The sequence below is a fragment of the Heterodontus francisci genome, chromosome 4, assembly GCF_036365525.1.
Source record: "Heterodontus francisci isolate sHetFra1 chromosome 4, sHetFra1.hap1, whole genome shotgun sequence".
Lineage (NCBI taxonomy): Eukaryota > Metazoa > Chordata > Chondrichthyes > Heterodontiformes > Heterodontidae > Heterodontus > Heterodontus francisci.
This window is the reverse complement of record NC_090374.1, coordinates 5,245,138-5,265,435: the sequence shown is the minus strand read 5'-3', so window position 1 is coordinate 5,265,435 and position 20,298 is coordinate 5,245,138. Positions and strand designations below refer to the sequence as shown.

General features: G+C 48.2%; 1 protein-coding gene across 2 annotated transcripts in view; it reads right to left on the bottom strand.

Moving 5' to 3' along the window:
- Nucleotides 1-20,014, bottom strand: part of LOC137368613 (ribonuclease T2-A-like) — a 171,476-nt gene extending 151,462 nt beyond the window's left edge. For both annotated transcript variants that reach the window (XM_068028756.1, XM_068028757.1), the window contains exons 1-2: nucleotides 19,922-20,014; nucleotides 13,056-13,125 (exon numbers count right to left, since the gene is read on the bottom strand). In XM_068028756.1, the coding sequence (XP_067884857.1) occupies nucleotides 13,056-13,125; nucleotides 19,922-19,974 (123 nt within the window). In that variant the 5' untranslated portion in view covers nucleotides 19,975-20,014. The remainder of the gene's footprint in view (nucleotides 1-13,055; nucleotides 13,126-19,921) is intronic.
- Between the last annotated feature and the right edge of the window lie 284 nt (nucleotides 20,015-20,298).

Here is a 20,298-nt window from a genome sequence, read left to right as displayed (position 1 = left end):
TCAATCATAAGGTCAGAAGTGGGGATGTTCGCTGATGATTGCACAATGTTCAGCACCATTCGTGACTCCTCAGATACTGAAGCAGTCCGTGTAGAAATGCAGCAAGACCTGGACAATATCCAGGCTTGGGCTGATAAGTGGCAAGTAACATTCGCACCACACAAGTGCCAGGCAATGACCATCTCCAACAAGAGAGAATGGAACCATCTCCCCCTTGACATTCAATGGCATTACGATCACTGAATCCCCCACTATCAACATCCCGGGGGCTACAATTGACCAGAAATTGAAGAGGAGTAGCCATATAAATACTGTGGCTACAAGAGCAGGTCAGAAGCTGGGAATCCTGAGGCGAGTAACACACCTCCAGACTGCCCAAAGCCTGTCCATCATCTGCAAGGCACAAGCCAGGAGTGTGATGGAATACTCTCCACTTGCCTGGATGGGTGCAGCTCCAACAACACTCAAGAAGCTCAACACCATCCAGGACAAAGCAGCCCGCTTGATTGGTACCCCATCCACAAGCATTCACTCCCTCCACCACCGACGCACAGTGGCAGCAGTGTGTACCATCTACAAGATGCACTGCAGCAATGCACCAAGGCTCCTTCGACAGCACCTTCCAAACCCGCGACCTCTACCAACTAGAAGGACAAGGGCGGCAAATACATGGGAACACCACCACCTGCAAGCTCCCCTCCAAGTCACACACCATCCTGACTTGGAACTATATCGCCGTTCCTTCACTGTCGCTGGGTCAAAATCCTGGAACTCCCTCCCTAACAGCACTGTGGGTGTACCTACCCCGCATGGACTGCAGCGGTTCAAGAAGGCAGCTCACCACCATCTTCTCAAGGGCAATTAGGGATGGCCAGTAATACCCAGAACCTGAGAATGATTGTTATTTTAAAATTGGATGATGGATGGCCTGTGACGTTAGACAATGGCAATGGTAGAGGAGGTTGGGTGGGTCAGTGGGAGCAGTCGGTGGGGTTTGGTGGGTCAGGGGTTTGGGTGAGTCAGTGTGAACGGCATGGTCCCTGGAACCTGGTTGCAATGCAAGAAGGACTGTAATGACCTCACCAGGATTGACAAGGTAAGACTCCCTAAACTAAAGGTAAAGTTTATTATCAGCAGTAGTAAGGTTACTATTATTGGTATGGAAATTGTTACTATTGTAGGGTTGTTAGTAATAGTAGTAACAGGGTTTATTAGTAGTACCAAGGTTTATTATATAATAGAGAGAGGGCTGGTAAGGCTGTTCCAACCTCTGGAGTGCACATCCTGTGGGAACTCCAAGACACTTCACGTATCTTGGATAACCCTATGTGCAGGAGTGTCATCAGTTGCAGCAGCCTGAGGTCTGGGTTTCAGAACCTGAGCAGCAGCTGGCGTCACTGTGGTGCATTCGTGAGGCTGAGAGTTTCATGGATAGATGCTTCTGAATGTGTTCAACCAGCAGCTTAAGGGAATGGGTGACCACCAGACAGTCAAGAAGAAACAGGCAGGTATTGCAGGAGACCCCTGAAAGTGTCACACTCTTCAACCGGTAGTCAATTCTGAATACTGAGGAAAGTGATTGTTCAACTGGAGAGCGCAACCAGAGCCAAGGCCATGGCACCACGGGTGCCTCAGCTGTAAGCGGTTGTTGGGTGGTACAGGGATGACTGGAAGAGTGATAGTAATAGGAGATTCTACAGTCAGGGGGAACAGACAGGCGTTTCTGTGGCCGCAGATGTGAATCCAGGATGGTGTGTTGCCTCCCTGGTGCCAGGGTCAAGGATATCAGAGCGGCTGCACAGCATCCTGAAGGGGGAGGGTGAACAGCCAGCAGTCGTGGTCCACATCAGAAACAATGACACAGGTGGAAAGAGGGAGGTGATCCTGCAGAAACAGTTTATGGAGCTAGGAAAGCAGGACCTTAAAAGTAGTAATATCTGGATTACTCGCAGTGCTACGCGCAAATAAGTATCGAAATAGGAGGATAGTACAGATGAACATGTGGCTGGAAAGATGATGCAGGAGGGAGGGCTTTAGATTCTTGGGACACTGGGACCAGTTCTGGAGAAGGTGGGATCTGTAGTGGCCAGATGGTTGCACCTGAACAGAGCTGGGACAATTTTCCTTGAGGGCGATTTGTTAGTGTCATTGGGGAGGGTTTAAACTAACTTGGCAGGGGTGTGGGAACCAGAAGATAATACAAGAGAGGAACACCAAGGTGCACAAAAGAGTTAGAAGAGACAGATAGCACTGGAGTAGGAATTAGCAAAGTATTAGGGGGGGTCAGAGTGACTACTAGAGAAGGGAATAGTTCCATATTAGATGGGGGCATGACTGAGAAGCACCGTGAGGAATGCAAAGACAGGATTACAATGCATGTGTGTAAATGCACAAAGTGTGATGAATAAGGTTGGAGAGTTTTGTTTAATTCATTCATGGGATGTGGGCCCCGCTGGCCAGGCCAGGATTTAAGCACAATAGCAGTATGGGAATATGATGTAGTGGCAATAATGGAAATGTGGCTTAAACATGGTGAGGACTGGGTGCTTAATATATAAGGTACAAAGTGTTCAGAAAAGATAAAGAAAGAGAAAGGAAAGTGGAAAGCCATTGCAGTTCTGGAAAGGGAGGATGTCCTTGAGGGGGCAAGGACAAAATCTACTTGGTTAGAGTTGAGGATCAAAATGGGTGTGATCATGTGACTAGGGGTATTCTATAGACTTCCAAATAGTGAGAGGTAGAGAGAAAAGGAAATCTTCAGGGAAGTCAGATGTACAAGAACTATAGTGCTAATATTGAGGGACTTTAATTATCCAAAATTGATTGGGATAATTTTAAAGGTTAAGGAGGGGGAGGAATTTCTGAAATGTGTTCAGGAGAACTTCCTTGATCAATATGTTCTTGGTCCAACTAGAAAGGAGGCATTTCTGGATCTGGTGCTGTGAAAAAGTAGACCAAGTGTCTCTGGGGGAGCACTTGGGTAAGAATGATCATATCTTAAGTTTTAGATTTGTGATGCAGAAAAGCAAGGATCAAAATAAGATAGAATGTCTAGATTGAAAGAGGTCTAATTTCAATGTGATGAGAAGGGATCTAACCAGGTTACAGTGGAACCAAAGACTGACAGGAAGAGCTGTATTGAAATAATGAGTTATCTTTTAAAGAAGAGATGCTTCAGGTACAGGCTAGGTGCATTCCAACAAGAGTGAAAGGTAAGGGAAGCAAAAACAGGGCTCCTTGGATGACTAGGGAGATAGAGGTTATGAAAAAAGAGGGTGTATGATGCATGTCAGATGGATTCATCAAGTGAGAACCAGGCCATATACAATAGGTTGAGCGGGGATGTGAAGAGTAAAACACGACGGACAAAGACGGGATATGAGAATAGATTGTCAGCCAACATGAAAGGGAACTCAAAGATCTTCTACTGGAATGTAAATAGTAAGTGGGCAGTAAGAGGTGGAGTGGAGCTTATTAGGGACAAAGAGGGTAATATATGCTTCGAGGTGCAGGGCAAGGCTAATATACTGAATGAGTACTTTGTATCAGTGTTTACTAAGGAAGTGGAATCTGACAAAATATTAGTAGAAGCAGAGGAGTAGAGGCAATGGATAGGGTAAAATTGAGAGCAGGGAGGTACTAAAAAGGCTGGCTATGTTCAGAGTAGATAAGTCACCTGGTCCAGATGGCTTGCATCCCAGGTGGCTAAAGGAAGTGGAGGTGGAGATAGTGGAAGGACTTGGCATCATCTTCCAATCCTCCCTGGATACAGGGGAGATACCAGAGGATTGGGGAGTGGCAAATGTGACACCTTTATTCAAGAAAGGGTGTAAGAACATTCCTAGCAACTACAGGCCAGTTAGTTTAACATCAGTGGTGGGTAAGGTTTTAGAAACAATAATCAGAGGAAAAAAATCAACAGTCACTTGGAGTCGAGTTAATTAAGGAGAGCCAGCAGGGATTTGTAAAAGGCAGATTATCCTTAACCAATCTAATTGAATTCATTGATGAAGTAACAGAGAAGGTTGATGAAGGGAATGCAGTGGATCTTGTTTATACAGATTTTAAGAAAGCATTTGATAAAGTACCACATAAAAGGCTGGTTAACAAAATTGAGGCTCATGGAATAGGAGGGTCAGTGTCCAAAGGGTAAAAAAAATGGCTTTTGACAGAAAACAGTGAGTTGTAGTAAATGTTTTTTTCCCAAACTGGAGGATGGTAGAGAGCGGTGTTTCCCAAGGGTCAGTGCTGGGACCACTGCTTTTTATGCTGTATCTAAATGACTTGAATCTTGGAATACAGAGTAGAATCTCAAAATTTACTGACGACTCCAAACTTGGAGGTGCGGCAGACAGTGAGGATGATATAAACGCCTGCAACAGGATATAGATAGGCCAGCAGAATGGGCAGAGAGGTGGAAGATGGAATTTAATACTGACAAGTGTGAGGTGATGTATTTTGGCAGAAGCAATAGGGAGAGGCAATATATACTTAATGGTACCGGTCTAAAGAGTGTTCAGGAACAGAGGGACCTGGGGGTGGATGTGCATTGACCTTTGAAGGTGACAGGACATATTGAGAATGGTTAGTAAAGCATATGCGATCTTGGGCTTCATAAATTGAGTACAAAGGCAGGGAAGTTATGCTGAACCTTTATAAAGCTCTGATTAGGCCACAACTGGAGTATTGTGTCCAGTTCTGGTCACCACACTTCAGGAAGGATGTGAGGGTCCTTGAGAGGGTGCAGAGGAGATTTACCAGAATGGTTCCAGGGATGAGGGATTTTAGTTACAAGGTTAGGTTGGAAAAGCTGGGTTTGTTCTCCCTGCAGCAAAGAAGATTGAGGGAAGATTTAATAGAAGTGTACAAGATTATGACAGGCTTAAATAAGACAGACAAGGAAAAACTGTTCACATTAACTAATGGTACAAGGATTAGAGGACACAGATTGAAGGTTTTGGGCATGAGATGCAGGGGGAATATGAGGAAACACTTTTTTACACAGTGGGTGGTAATAACCAGGAACTATCCCAACCCACACCTTCCCAATGCTAGTTTCCCATATCACTAATATTCTCTTCTTTCTTGCAGGAGAAGATTGATCACAATCTGAGACAGGAAGCCAGGCCCAGAGAAGGCAAAGCCTGCAGGCACACCAACAAGATACGCTGGCCATCACGGGGAAAGGGAGGGGACCAGGAATTGTGGAGATGTCAGACAAACATTCTTCACACCATATCCTCTTCTTCCTTTCGAGCTCACCCCACACACTCTGACAAACATCAGCCACTTCTCCCTACTCCCCCTCCCACCACAAACTAACTTGTTCCCCTCGGTCACTGCAGCTGTGGAGAATGTAGAAACCCTTTGCCATTGGAGGATTGGGAGCTCAGTCTTCCTGAAGATACATCATCACTCAAATTGACCCTCGCAAGCACCAGTCAGAAGCTGGCACCACACAGACTTTACAGGCTAGGTTAGAGGAGGCATCTGTACATGGTAATTCTCCAGGCACATGTGTGCAGGAGCTAGGGCAGGGTAATAGGACTCAGTGTTAGTGAGCATGATCACACACTGGGCCTGCTATGGAGGGTCAGATGTTCACTTTGAGGGCCCAGATACTGACAATGGTTGATGCACAAACTTCAGCAAATGCATGTTGTGCTGGGCAGCCTGCCAGAGAGTTTGTGTGCAATAACATGAAACAATGAGGAGTTCAACTCCAAATTGTGTTGAGGCTTCTCACAGAGCACAGGGACCATTCTGTGTAATTATTAGACACAAAGAATTGAGTTGTTTGCTAAACTTGTTTTTTGTCGGCATTTAGTGTTGGCGTTAGTATTTGTAGTGAAATGAGGCCAAGAGGCCTGAGTGAAGGTATGCAGTGGATGGTGCTGCTAGGGGCAGTGGTGATGAGGAATGGGCGAGAGGTCTGGTCAATCACTCTTCCATGAACTCTTCTCGGAGAACTCAGCAACGCTACTCCTGCTCTTCCTCCTCCTCCTCCATTCTTCCACCTGCCACTCTTCCTCTTCCTCGTTCTTTTCCTCCTCCTTCTCACTTCCTCTTTCTTCTTCCCTCTGCCTCCTCCTCCACCATGGTTCCTCCCTTCCTTCCCCCTCTTCCTCCTCCTCCTGTATTTGTTGATTACCAGATGGTGCTAAGAGTGGCTCCCTCGTGACGGGAATGTTGTGCTGTATGCAGCAATGACAACAAATCTGGATGTCTGCTCCGTATTCCCTGCTCTGTATTCCATATTCCCTGCTCTGTACTCCCTGCTCCGTATTCTGTACTCCCTGTCCAGTATTCCCTGCTCCGTATTCAGTATTCCCTGTTCAGTATTCCCAGCTCCGTATTCACTGCTCAGTATTCTCTGCTCAGTATTCAGTATTCCCTGCTCCATATTCCCTGCTCAGCATTCCATATTCCCTGCTGAGTATGCCCTGCTCCATATTCTGTATTCCTTGCTCAGTATTCCCTGCTCTGTATTCCCTGCTCCGTATTCTATATTCCCTGCTCCATATTCCCTGCTCTATTCTGTATTCCCTGATCCATATTCCCTGCTCCGTATTCCGTATTCTATGTTCCGCATTCCATATTCCCTGCTCAGTATTCCCTGCTCTGTATTCTGTATTCCCTGCTCTGTATTCCCTGCTCAGTATTCTGTTTTCCCTGCTCTGCATTCCCAGCTCTGTATTCCCTGCTCCATATTCTGTATTCCCTGCTGAGTATTCCCTGCTCTGTATTCCCTGCTGAGTATGCCCTGCTCCGTATTCCCTGCTCCATATTCCGTATTCCCTGCTGAGTATGCCCTGCTCCATAGTCTGTTTTCCCTGCTCTGTATTCAGTATTCCCTGCTCTGTATTCAGTATTCCCTGCTCTGTATTCCCTGCTCCGTATTCCGTATTCTATGTTCCGTATTCCATATTCCCTGCTCAGTATTCCCTGCTCTGTATTCTGTATTCCCTGCTCAGTATTCTGTTTTCCCTGCTCTGCATTCCCAGCTCCGTATTCCCTGCTCCATATTCTGTATTCCCTGCTCAGTATTCCATGCTCCATAGTCTGTATTCCCTGCTCTGTATTCAGTATTCCCTGCTCCAAATTCCCTGCTCCATATTCTGTATTCTCTGCTCCATATTCCCTGCTCAGTATTCTGTATTCCCTGCTTAGTATTCCATGTTCCGTATTCCATATTCCCTGCTCAGTATTCTGTATTCCCTGATCAGTATTCCCTGTTCTGTAGTCAGTATTCCCTGCTCCATAGTCAGTATTCCCTCTTCAGTATTCCCTGCTCCATAGTCAGTATTCCCTGCTCAGTATTCCCTGTTCCATAGTCAGTATTCCCTGCTCCATAGTCAGTATTCCCTGCTTGGTATTCCCTGCTCCTTAGTCAGTATTCCCTGCTCCATAGTCAGTATTCCCTGCTCCATATTCCCTGTTCAGTATTCCCTGCTAAGCTCCTGTGGAACGGTCCAGGCAGTGACAGTGTTACTTGAGGATGTCAACAGTCTGCTCAATGATATTCTTGATGGCAGCATGGCTCTCATTGTAGGCTTGATCTGTGACTGTGCTGGGGCTCCTGAAAGGAATCATCAGCCAAATCGGATGTCCCTTGTCACCCTAACTGGGAGAGAGACTGGTGAGGAGAGACTGGACAATTCCAAGAGGAAGTGCAGTGCAGGTGTGAGCTGAGACTAAGAGAGTGGGATTCTTACCTTGGTAACTCTGGTTAGATCATTGAACTTATCCTGACATTGCATTCACGTCCTGGGAGCTAACCACTGCTTACTGGCACTGAAGGTGCCCGGATAGCTTTCTATCACTGGGCAGGAGTACAGGTAGGATTGCATTCTTCCTATCCACTGATTGGACCATTATTTCCAAGGGAACATCAAACAGGTATGCAGCCAATGAATAGGTCTGGCTGAGTCACTATAAATAAAGTCCTAGAATCAATTTCACCTGCTGACTGGGAACAAGCAAATAGGCCATTAATCACAATTCACCCATTGTAACCCTGTGTACAGCAGTGATCAAATTTCAATCCCTCTATTTCCTTACCTCCAATCAGACCCTTGGAATTACATTGACTACACAATACAGAAACAGGTCATTTGAACCAACTAGTCTGTGCTGGAGTTTATACTCCACAAGAGCTTCTTTCTATTTAATTTACCCCATCTCAGCCTTTCAGCAGATCTTTCTATCCCCTTTTCTCTCATATACTCATCTAGTTTCCTTTTGAAAGCTTCTAAGCTATTTGCCTCAAACACTTCCTGTTGTCACATGTTCCAAATTCTAACTAGGCTCTGGGTAAAGAAATTTCTCCTTATTTCCCTATTGAATTTATTAGTAACTATTTTGTATTTATGTCCCGAGTTTCAGGTTCTCCCACAAGTGGAAACATTCTCTCCACATCGACCCTGTCCAACCCATTCATAATGTTATAGGCCTCTTTCAGGAAGCCTCAAAGTCACAGAATTGTTACAGTGCAGAAGGCGGCCATTCAGCCCCTCATGTCTGCACCGGACATACATACATATGAACATATGAATTAGGAGCAGAAGTAGGCCATTCGGCCCCTCTATCCTGCTCTGCCATTTAATAAGTTCATGGCTGATCTGTTTGTGTTTCGAATTTCATGCTACCATCTACTCCTGATAACCTTTGATTCCTTTGTCTAACAAGAATCTATCTACCTCCACCTTAAAAATATTCAATGACCCCACCTCCACCACCTTCTGAGGCAGAGAGTTCCAAAGTCACACAATCATCTGAGAGAAAATTTCTCCTCATCTCTGTCCTAAAAGGGTGACCCCTAATTTTAAAACAGTGCACCCTAGCTTTGGACTCACTGACAAGAGGAAACATCCTTTCCACATCCACCTTGTCAAGACCGTTCAGGATCTTATAAACTTCAATCAAGTCTCCCCTCACTCTTCTAAACTCCAGTGAAAACAAGCCCAGTCTGTCCAACCTTTCCTCATAAGACAACCCGCTCATTCCAGATATCAATCTAGTAAACCTCCTCTGAACCACCTCCAACACATTCACATCCTTCCTTAAATAAGGAGACCAAAACTGCACATGGTATTCAAGATGTGGTCTCACCAATGTCCTGCACAGTTGCAACAAGACTTCCCTACTTTTATAATCCATTCCCCTTGCAATAAAGGCCAACATTCCATTTGCCTTCCTAATGACTTGCTCTACCTGCATGCTAATTATTTGTGATTCATGCACAAGGACACCCAGCTCCCTCTGTACTGCAACATTCTGCAGTCTCTCTCTATGTAAATAATATTCTACTTTTTTGTTCTTCCTGCCAAAGTGGACAACCTCACATTTTTCCACATTATACTCCATCTGTCAAATTTTTCCCTACTCACTTAACCTATCTATATATCTTTGCAGACACTTTTTATCCTCCTCACAACCTGCTATCCTACCTTCTTTCAATGTAGTATACTGTATTCGCTGCTCACAGTGTGGTCTCCTCTACATTGGGGAGACCAAGCGCAGACTGGGTGACCGCTTTGCGGAACATTTCCGCTCAGTCCGCAAGCAGGACCCTGAGCTTCCGGTTGCTTGCCATTTCAACACTCCCCCCTGCTCTCATGCTCACATCTCTGCCCTGGGATTGCTGCAGTGTTCCAGTGAACATCAACGCAAGCTCGAGGAACAGCATCTCATCTACCGATTAGGCACACTACAGCCTGCCGGACTGAACACTGAGTTCAATAATTTCAGAGCATGACAGCCCCCCATTTTACTTTCATTTTTAGTTATTTTTTTCTTCCTTTTTTTTTACATTCTTTTTTACATTTTTTACAACCATTTTTTTTTGTTGCATTTTTTTCATTTCATCTTAGTTTGTTCAGTTTGCTTACCCACTGTTTTTTTTTCAGGTTTGCACTTGCTGCTGTTCAATATTCAGTGTATTAACAGCTAATCTGTATTAATGCTTTGTCTTTCAACACACCATTAACATATTGTTTGCCTTTGCTCCGTGACCTTTTGGTCAGCTATGTGGCCTGGTCCAATCTAGACCTCCTTTGTTATCTCTTGCCCCACCCCCACCTCACTTGCTTATAACCTGTGACTTTTCTAATATTTGTCAGTTCCGATGAAGGGTCACTGACCCGAAACGTTAACTCTGCTTCTCTTTCCACAGATGCTGCCAGACCTGCTGAGTAGTTCCAGCATTTCTTGTTTTTATTTCTGCTATCCTACCTATCTTTGTATGATCTGAAATTTGGCTACAATACACTCAGTCCCTTCGTCCAAGTCATGAATATAGATCATAAATAGTTGCGACCTCAGCACTGATCCCTGTGGTACTCCACTATAGTTTGCCAACCTGAAAATGCCCCATTTATCCTGACTTCGTTTCCTATTAGTTAGCCAATCCTCTATCCATAATAGTAAATTATCCCCAACACCATGAGCTCTTATCATGTGTAATAACCTTTTAGGTGGAAATACAAATGCACTACATCTACTGGTTACCCTTTATCCACCCTGCTTGTTACATCCTCAAAGAACTCTAATAAAATTGTCAAACACGATTTCCCTTTCAAAAAACCATGTTGACTCTGCTTGATTGTATTATAATTTTCTAAATGTCCTGCTAATACTTCCTTAATAATGGATTCCAGCATTTTCCCATGACAGATGTTAGGCTAACTAGCCTATAGTTTCCTGCATTCTGTCACCCTCCTTGAATAGAGGTATTATATTTGCAGTTTTCCAATCCACTGGGAACTTTCCAGAATCTAGGGAATTTTGGAAGATTGCAACCAATGTATCCATTATCTCTGCAGCCACTTCCTTTAAGACCCTAGGATGCATGGGGAATTGTCAACCTTTAGTCCCATTCATTTTCCTAGTACTTTACTCTGGTGATAGTGAGCATTTTAAGATCTTCCCTCCCTTTTGCCTTTTGATTTTCTGCTGTTCTTGGGATGTTGTGAAGACGATCACAAAATACTTATTCAAAGTCTTTGCTATTTCCTCATTTCCCATTATTAATTCCCCAGTCTCATCCTCTAAGGGACTAACACTTACTTTAGCTACTCTCTTCCTTTTTATATATTTGCAGAAGCTTTTACTGTTTGTTTTTATATTTCTTGCTAGTTTACTCTCATACTCTAATTTTTCCCTCTTTAGTTTTCTTTTGAGCCATCCTCTGCTGGTTTCTAAAATTTTCCCAATCTTCTGACCTACCATTAATCTTTGTGTTATACGCCTTTCCCTTCAATTTGATATCATCCTTAACTTTCTTAGTTAGCCACGGATGGTGTATCATTCTCATAGTCTTTCTTTCTCAATAATATATATCTTTGTTGAGAGTTATGAAATATCGCCTTAAATGTCTGCTTCTTTATAGTCTTACCTTATAACTTATTTTCCCAGTTCACTTTAGCCAACTCCGTCTTCATATCCTTGTAATTATCATTATTTCAGTTTAAGACACTAGTTTCAGACCCAGACTTCTCACCCTCAAACTGAATGTGAAATTCGATCATGTTATGATCACTCTTGCCTAGAGGATCCTTTACTATGAGGTCATTTATTAATCCTGTCTCATTACATATTACGACGTCTAAAATAGCCTGCTCCTGAGTTAGTTCCAGAATGTATTGTTCCAAGAAACTGTCCCTAATACACTCTGTGAACTCATCCTCCAGGCTACCTTTGCCAATTTGATTAATCCAATCTATAAGAAGATTAAAATCACCCATGGTTATGTTTAGTTTAGTTTAGAGATACAGCACTGAAACAGGCCCTTCGGCCCACCAAGTCTGTGCTGACCATCAACCACCCACTTATACTAATCCTACACTAATCCCATATCCCTACCACATCCCCACCTGTCCCTATATTTTCCCTACCACCTACCTATACTAGGGGCAATTTATAATGGCCAATTTACCTATCAACCTGCAAGTCTTTGGCATGTGGGAGGAAACCGGAGCACCCGGAGGAAACCCACGCAGACACAGGGAGAACTTGCAAACTCCACACAGGCAGTACCCAGAATTGAACCCGGGTCGCTGGAGCTGTGAGGCTGCGGTGCTAACCACTGCGCCACTGTGCTGCCCATGCGGTTATTACAGTACCTTTACTACAAGCCCCCATTATTTCTTGATTTATACTCTGTCTTACAGTGTAGCGACTGTTAGGGGGTTCAACATAACTTCACTACTTTTGAATTCTATACCCCGAGAAATAAACCTTCATGCTTTGTTACATTTTTTAACTCTTTTACTGACCTGCAGTGCTAATGATTTGGTCACCTTTATCCCTAGTTCCTTTGCACTTCTACCCGTCTCATTTTTTAAGCTGTATGTACTGTTTCTGTTTTTCCTACCAAAGTGCATCAGATCATATTTATCAACGTTAATGTTTATTTGCCACTTAATTACCCAGTCTATACATTTCTAATTCCTTCTTGTATTCGGTTGCATTCTTCCTCAGTGTCAGTTATACCCCAGACTGATATCATCTGTAAATTTTGAAATTGCATTACTTATTTCTAAATCCAAATCATTAATGTAAATGATGTATATTGTAGAGCCAGCACTGATCTTTGTGGAAATCTGCTGTCTACCTTTCTGCAATCTGAATAATGTGTGTGTAAGGCCAGCAGTGTAAGACCTGTGATGTAACACATGTGACTTCTGCATTGGGGGCAGTTGTACCTAAATAGCTTATACAGTGAAGACCTGTCTCTTCATGCAGAACCACCCTCAAATAAAGAGTGCACGTTATTCTGTCACTGATTCCATCTTCAATGTTCAGTGCTTTGTGTAAAGTAGCAACTAACAGAGGTTAAGACAACATGCAACATATAACTACCCTTTACTCATTTTATCTGCTTTCCAATTTTTAGCCAATTTACTATACAATCAGCTATTTGCCTCCTGACTCCACATGACCGAACCTTTGTCATGAGCCCACGGTAAGGTACTCTTGTGCACTGATATCTCAGTTACAATATTAAAGCAGTAGGTTTCTCATTGTCCAATTCGACTCGGTTTACATTATATTACCTGACATATTTTCGGAGGCCACTGAATTGCCAGTACACAATTGGTACGTTGCTGTTCCCACTTCAAGATACTGTCAAAAAAAAAAATTGTAAATCACACAGTCCCAAAAACACTGCATGACGGACGTGATGATAAAGATGCACAGGACACTGCTGACATAGAGAGATAGGGCACTGCAAAGCTTTCGGGTTACACAAAAGTATCTCCACTTACATAATGCACAACAGCACACTGTCACTCAGTAACTCGTCTCTCCCCAGCACCCTGTGTTACTGACTGTATCTCTACTGATGTTAATCCAGCTCCCTCACACAGTCGCTCAGTAATCCGTCTCCCCCCAGCACCCTGTGTTACTGACTGTATCTCTACTGATGTTAATCCAGCTCCCTCATACTCTCACTCAGTAACCCCTCTCCCCCCAGCGCCCTGTGTTACTGACTGTATCTCTACTGATGTTAATCCAGCTCCCTCACACAGTCACTCAGTAATCCGTCTCCCCCCAGCACCCTGTGTTACTGACTGTATCTCTACTGATGTTAATCCAGCTCCCTCGCACTGTCACTCAGTAACCCCTCTCCCCCCAGTGCCCTGTGTTACTGACTGTATCTCTACTGATGTTAATCCAGCTCCCTCACACAGTCACTCAGTAACCCCTCTCCCCCCAGCACCCTGTGTTACTGACTGTATCTCTACTGATGTTAATCCAGCTCCCTCACACTGTCACTCAGTAACCCCTCTCCCCCCAGCACCCTGTGTTACTGACTGTATCTCTACTGATGTTAATCCAGCTCCCTCACACTGTCACTCAGTAACCCCTCTCCCCCCAGCGCCCTGTTACTGACTGTATCTCTATTGATGTTAATCCAGCTCCCTCACACTGTCACTCAGTAACCCCTCTCCCCCCAGCGCCCTGTGTTACTGACTGTATCTCTATTGATGTTAATCCAGCTCCCTCATACTGTCACTCAGTAACCCCTCTCCCCCCAGCGCCCTGTGTTACTGACTGTATCTCTATTGATGTTAATCTAGCTCCCTCACACTGTCACTCAGTAATCCCTCTCCCCCCAGTGCCCTGTGTTACTGACTGTATCTCTACTGATGTTAATCCAGCTCCCTCACACTGTCACTCAGTAACCCCTCTCCCCCCAGCGCCCTGTGTTACTGACTGTATCTCTATCGATGTTAATCCAGCTCCCTCACACTGTCACTCAGTAACCCCTCTCTCCCCAGTGCCCTGTGTTACTGACTGTATCTCTACTGATGTTAATCCAGCTCCCTCACACTGTCACTCAGTAACCCCTCTCTCCCCCAGTGCCCTGTGTTACTGACTGTATCTCTACTGATGTTAATCCAGCTCCCTCACACTGTCACTCAGTAATCCCTCTCTCCCCAGTGCCCTGTGTTACTGACTGTATCTCTACTGATGTTAATCCAGCTCCCTCGCACTGTCACTCAGTAACCCCTCTCCCCCCAGCGCCCTGTGTTACTGACTGTATCTCTACTGATGTTAATCCAGCTCCCTCGCACTGTCACTCAGTAACCCCTCTCCCCCCAGTGCCCTGTGTTACTGACTTTATTTCTGCTGATGTTAATCGAAATATCTCACTCCACCGCCTCTCTGAGTAAGAGAGACTGCAATGTGCACTCCCTCGTAAAACAATGTAATGTGAGAGCAGGAGTAGGCTATTCAGCCCCTTGATCCTGCTCTGCTATTCATCACGATCATGGCTGGTGTTCTACCTCAACTCCGCTTCCTGCCCTTTCTCCGTGTTCCTTCATTCCTGGGTACCCAAAAGTCTATCAATCTCTGTCTTGCATCTACACAATGACTGAGCATTCACTGCTCTCAGGTGTAGAGAATTCCAAGTTTCACAACCCTCTGAGTAAGGAATTTCTCCTTATCTCAGTGTTGAGTAACTGACCCCTCATGCTGAGATTCCCCAACCAGGAGAAACTGGTTCTCACTGTCTCGCTGTAAATTTTATATTTTGATATGATCACCTTTCATTCTTCTAAATTCAGAGGAATATCGGCTGAGTCTTCTCTATTTACTGCTGTCTGCCTGTTCTGGATACACTAGCTGAGATCGTTCCTCTCATCTCCTGCTGCTCTGACAGCTTCCATCACCCAATCTCTTGTACTCTTTTTCCTGTAGCCAGCTATCTATTTGATATTCCCAGTTCCTTTTTAGTGAACTCCCCACCCCTCTCTCCAATCTCAGTGTACTGTGTTCAAAACCCAGCTCCTCGCATGCACTGAGTACAACAACAACTTGCATTTATCTAGCACCTTTAACATTGCAAAAAATCACAAGGTGCTTCACAGGAGCGACATCAAAGAACATTTGACACCGACATATTAGGGCAGGTGACCAAATGCTCGGTTAATGAAGTAGATTTTAAGGAGCATCTTAAATGAGGAGAGAGATGCAGCGAGATAGAGAGATTTCGGGAAGGGATTTCAGAGTTCCAGGAGCAGGAAGCTGAACTCTCGGAGACCAATGGTGGAGTGATGGAAATCGGGGGGATGCACAACAGAAAGATTTACATTTCTATAGCACCTTTCACAATCTCAGGACGTCTGGAAGTCCATTACAGTTCAAACAGCTGCTGTAATGTGGGCAACATAGCAGCCAATTTTCACACAGCAAGATCCCACAAACAGCAAAGTGACAACGAACAGATAATCTGCTTTTGCGATGTTCATTGAGGGATAAATATTGTCCAGGACCCGAGGGAGAACGCCCCTGCTCTTCGCTGAAAGAGTGTCATGTGATCTCTCACATCCACCTGAGAGGGCAGATGGGACTTCAGATTAGCATATCCCATCTGAAAGACACTGGAGCCCACAGCACAGCAGCTCCCCGGCTGTGGTGCTGGGGCCGACAGCACAGCAGCTCCCCGGCTGTGGTGCTGGGGCTGACAGCACAGCATCTGTGGTGCTGGGGCCGACAGCACAGCATCTGTGGTGCTGGGGCCGACAGCACAGCATCTCCCCGGCTGTGGTGCTGGGGCCGACAGCACAGCATCTGTGGTGCTGGGGCCGACAGCACAGCAGCTCCCCGGCTGTGGTGCTGGGGCTGACAGCACAGCATCTGTGGTTCTGGGGCTGACAGCACAGCGACTCCCCGGCTGTGGTGCTGGGGCTGACAGCACAGCAGCTCCCCGGCTGTGGTGTTCGGGCTGACAGCACAGCAGGTCCCCGGCTGTGCTCCTGGGGCCGACAGCACAGCAGCTCCCCGGCTGTGGTGTTCGGGCTGACAGCACAGCAGGTCCCCGGCTGTGGTGCTGGGGCCGACAGCACAGCAGCTCCCCGGCTGTGGTGCTGGGGCCGACAGCACAGCATCTCCCCGGCTGTGGTGCTGGGGCCGACAGCACAGCATCTCCCCGGCTGTGGTGCTGGGGCCGACAGCACAGCATCTCCCCGGCTGTGGTGCTGGGGCCGACAGCACAGCATCTCCCCGGCTGTGGTGCTGGGGCTGACAGCACAGCAGCTCCCCGGCTGTGGTGCTGGGGCCGACAGCACAGCATCTCCCCGGCTGTGATGCTGGGGCTGACAGCACAGCGACTCCCCGGCTGTGGTGCTGGGGCTGACAGCACAGCAGCTCCCCGGCTGTGGTGTTCGGGCTGACAGCACAGCATCTCCCCGGCTGTGGTGCTGGGGCTGACAGCACAGCAGCTCCCCGGCTGTGGTGCTGGGGCCGACAGCACAGCATCTCCCCGGCTGTGGTGCTGGGGCTGACAGCACAGCGACTCCCCGGCTGTGGTGCTGGGGCTGACAGCACAGCAGCTCCCCGGCTGTGGTGTTCGGGCTGACAGCACAGCAGGTCCCCGGCTGTGGTGCTGGAGCTGACAGCGCAGCGGGTCCCCGGCTGTGGTGCTGGGGCTGACAGCACAGCATCTCCCCGGCTGTGGTGCTGGGGCCGACAGCACAGCATCTGTGGTTCTGGGGCTGACAGCACAGCATCTCCCCGGCTGTGGTGCTGGGGCCGACAGCACAGCATCTGTGGTGCTGGGGCCGACAGCACAGCAGCTCCCCGGCTGTGGTGCTGGGGCCGACAGCACAGCATCTCCTCGGCTGTGGTGCTGGGGCCAACAGCACAGCATCTGTGGTTCTGGGGCTGACAGCACAGCATCTCCCCGGCTGTGGTTCTGGGGCCGACAGCACAGCATCTCCCCGGCTGTGGTGCTGGGGCCGACAGCACAGCATCTCCCCGGCTGTGGTGCTGGGGCTGACAGCACAGCAGGTCCCCGGCTGTGGTGTTCGGGCTGACAGCACAGCAGCTCCCCGGCTGTGGTGTTCGGGCTGACAGCACAGCATCTCCCCGGCTGTGGTGCTGGGGCTGACAGCACAGCAGGTCCCCGGCTGTGGTGTTCGGGCTAACAGCACAGCATCTCCCCGGCTGTGGTGCTGGGGCCGACAGCACAGCATCTCCCTGGCTGTGGTTCTGGGGCCGACAGCACAGCATCTGTGGTGCTGGGGCCGACAGCACAGCATCTGTGGTGCTGGGGCTGACAGCACAGCAGGTCCCCGGCTGTGGTGTTCGGGCTGACAGCACAGCGGGTCCCCGGCTGTGGTGCTGGGGCTGACAGCACAGTGGGTCCCCGGCTGTGGTGCTGGGGCTGACAGCACAGTGGGTCCCCGGCTGTGGTGCTGGGGCTGACAGCACAGCATCTCCCCGGCTGTGGTGTTCGGGCTGACAGCACAGCATCTCCCCGGCTGTGCTCCTGGGGCCTACAGCACAGCATCTCCCCGGCTGTGGTGCTGGGGCTGACAGCACAGCGGGTCCCCTGCTGTGGTGTTCGGGCTGACAGCACAGCGAGTCCCCGGCTGTGGTGCTGGGGCTGACAGCACAGCGGGTCCCCGGCTGTGGTGCTGGGGCTGACAGCACAGCGGGTCCCCGGCTGTGGTGCTGGGGCTGACAGCACAGCGGGTCCCCGGCTGTGGTGCTGGGGCTGACAGCACAGCGACTCCCCGGCTGTGGTGTTCGGGCTGACAGCACAGCGGGTCCCCGGCTGTGGTGCTGGGGCTGACAGCGCAGCGGGTCCCCGGCTGTGGTGTTCGGGCTGACAGCACAGCGGGTCCCCGGCTGTGGTGTTCGGGCTGACAGCACAGCATCTGTGGTTCTGGGGCTGACAGCACAGCATCTCCCCGGCTGTGGTGCTGGGGCCGACAGCACAGCATCTGTGGTTCTGGGGCTGACAGCACAGCATCTCCCCGGCTGTGATGCTGGGGCTGACAGCACAGCGGGTCCCCGGCTGTGGTGCTGGGGCCGACAGCGCAGCGGGTCCCCGGCTGTGGTGTTCGGGCTGACAGCACAGCGGGTCCCCGGCTGTGGTGTTCGGGCTGACAGCACAGCAGGTCCCCGGCTGTGGTGCTGGGGCATCCGCCTTGATTTTTGTGCTTAATTACTGGAACAGACCTTGAACCTGCAATCCAGAATTAGAGGAGTGCAGATATCTCAGAGGGGTGAGGCCATGGAGGAGATTACAGAGATAGGGAGGGGGCGAGGCCATGGAGGAGATTACAGAGATAGGGAGGGGCGAGGCCATGGAGGAGATTACAGAGATAGGGAGGAGTGAGGCCATGGAGATTACAGAGATAGGGAGGGGCGAGGCCATGGAGGAGATTACAGAGATAGGGAGGAGTGAGGCCATGGAGGAGATTACAGAGACAGGGAGGCGAGAGGCCATGGAGGAGATTACAGAGATAGGGAGGAGTGAGGCCATGGAGGAGATTACAGAGACAGGGAGGCGAGAGGCCATGGAGGAGATTACAGAGATAGGGAGGAGTGAGGCCATGGAGGAGATTACAGAGACAGGGAGGCGAGAGGCCATGGAGGAGATTACAGAGATAGGGAGGAGTGAGGCCATGGTGGAGATTACAGAGACAGGGAGGCGAGAGGCCATGGAGGAGATTACAGAGATAGGGAGGGGCGAGGCCATGGAGGAGATTACAGAGACAGGGTGGCGAGAGGCCATGGAGGAGATTACAGAGATAGGGAGGAGTGAGGCCATGGTGGAGATTACAGAGACAGGGAGGCGAGAGGCCATGGAGGAGATTACAGAGATAGGGAGGGGCGAGGCCATGGAGGAGATTACAGAGACAGGGAGGCGAGAGGCCATGGAGGAGATTACAGAGATAGGGAGGGGCGAGGCCATGGAGGAGATTACAGAGACAGGGTGGCGAGAGGCCATGGAGGAGATTACAGAGATAGGGAGGAGTGAGGCCATGGTGGAGATTACAGAGACAGGGAGGCGAGAGGCCATGGAGGAGATTACAGAGATAGGGAGGGGCGAGGCCATGGAGGAGATTACAGAGATAGGGAGGAGTGAGGCCATGGAGGAGATTACAGAGACAGGGTGGCGAGAGGCCATGGTGGAGATTACAGAGACAGGGAGGCGAGAGGCCATGGAGGAGATTACAGAGACAGGGTGGCGAGAGGCCATGGAGGAGATTACAGAGATAGGGAGGGGCGAGGCCATGGAGGAGATTACAGAGACAGGGTGGCGAGAGGCCATGGAGGAGATTACAGAGATAGGGAGGGGCGAGGCCATGGAGGGATTTGAAAACTAGGATGAGAATGTTAAAAGCAAGACATTGCTTGTCCATGAGACAAGGTAGGTCAGTGAGTGCAGGGGTGATAGGGGAATGGGACTTGAGGCTTGTCAGGACACAGGCAGTTTTGGATGAACTCACATTTATGCAGCATAGAAGGTCGGAGAGCAGTCAGGAGTGTGTTGGAAAAGTGGAATAGTAACAGAGGCATAATTAAGGGTTTCAGTAGCAGATACAGGGACAGAGATGGGCAATGTTACAGAGGTGGAAGTATAGAATTGTTACTCAGTAACCCCAGGGATACTTACACAGAGCAGTCGGTTACAGACAGGACGGTGAGAAGAATCAGGAACAGAGCCATTGCAGAGAAGAAGGCAGACGGTCCGTCTCACTGCTACACCAGGGAGTGCAACACTGAGGCTTTTATAGAGCAGTGGGCAGGTGTTTGATCGCAAGGCAGAATGAAACTTAATCAGGTGTGGTTGGAGTCAGTCATTATTTACATATCACATCTTCACACATAACTGCCAGCTCTCAATCTTCACCACATTCTTCAGGCAGACATTGATGGTGAGAGTAAATGAGAGATGAAGAGATCCTGTAAAGGCAGTCAGTGACCACACATTGTGGCTTAGACACCATGCTCAATGATGTAAAGATTAGAATTCGCACTTAGTGTTCTCAT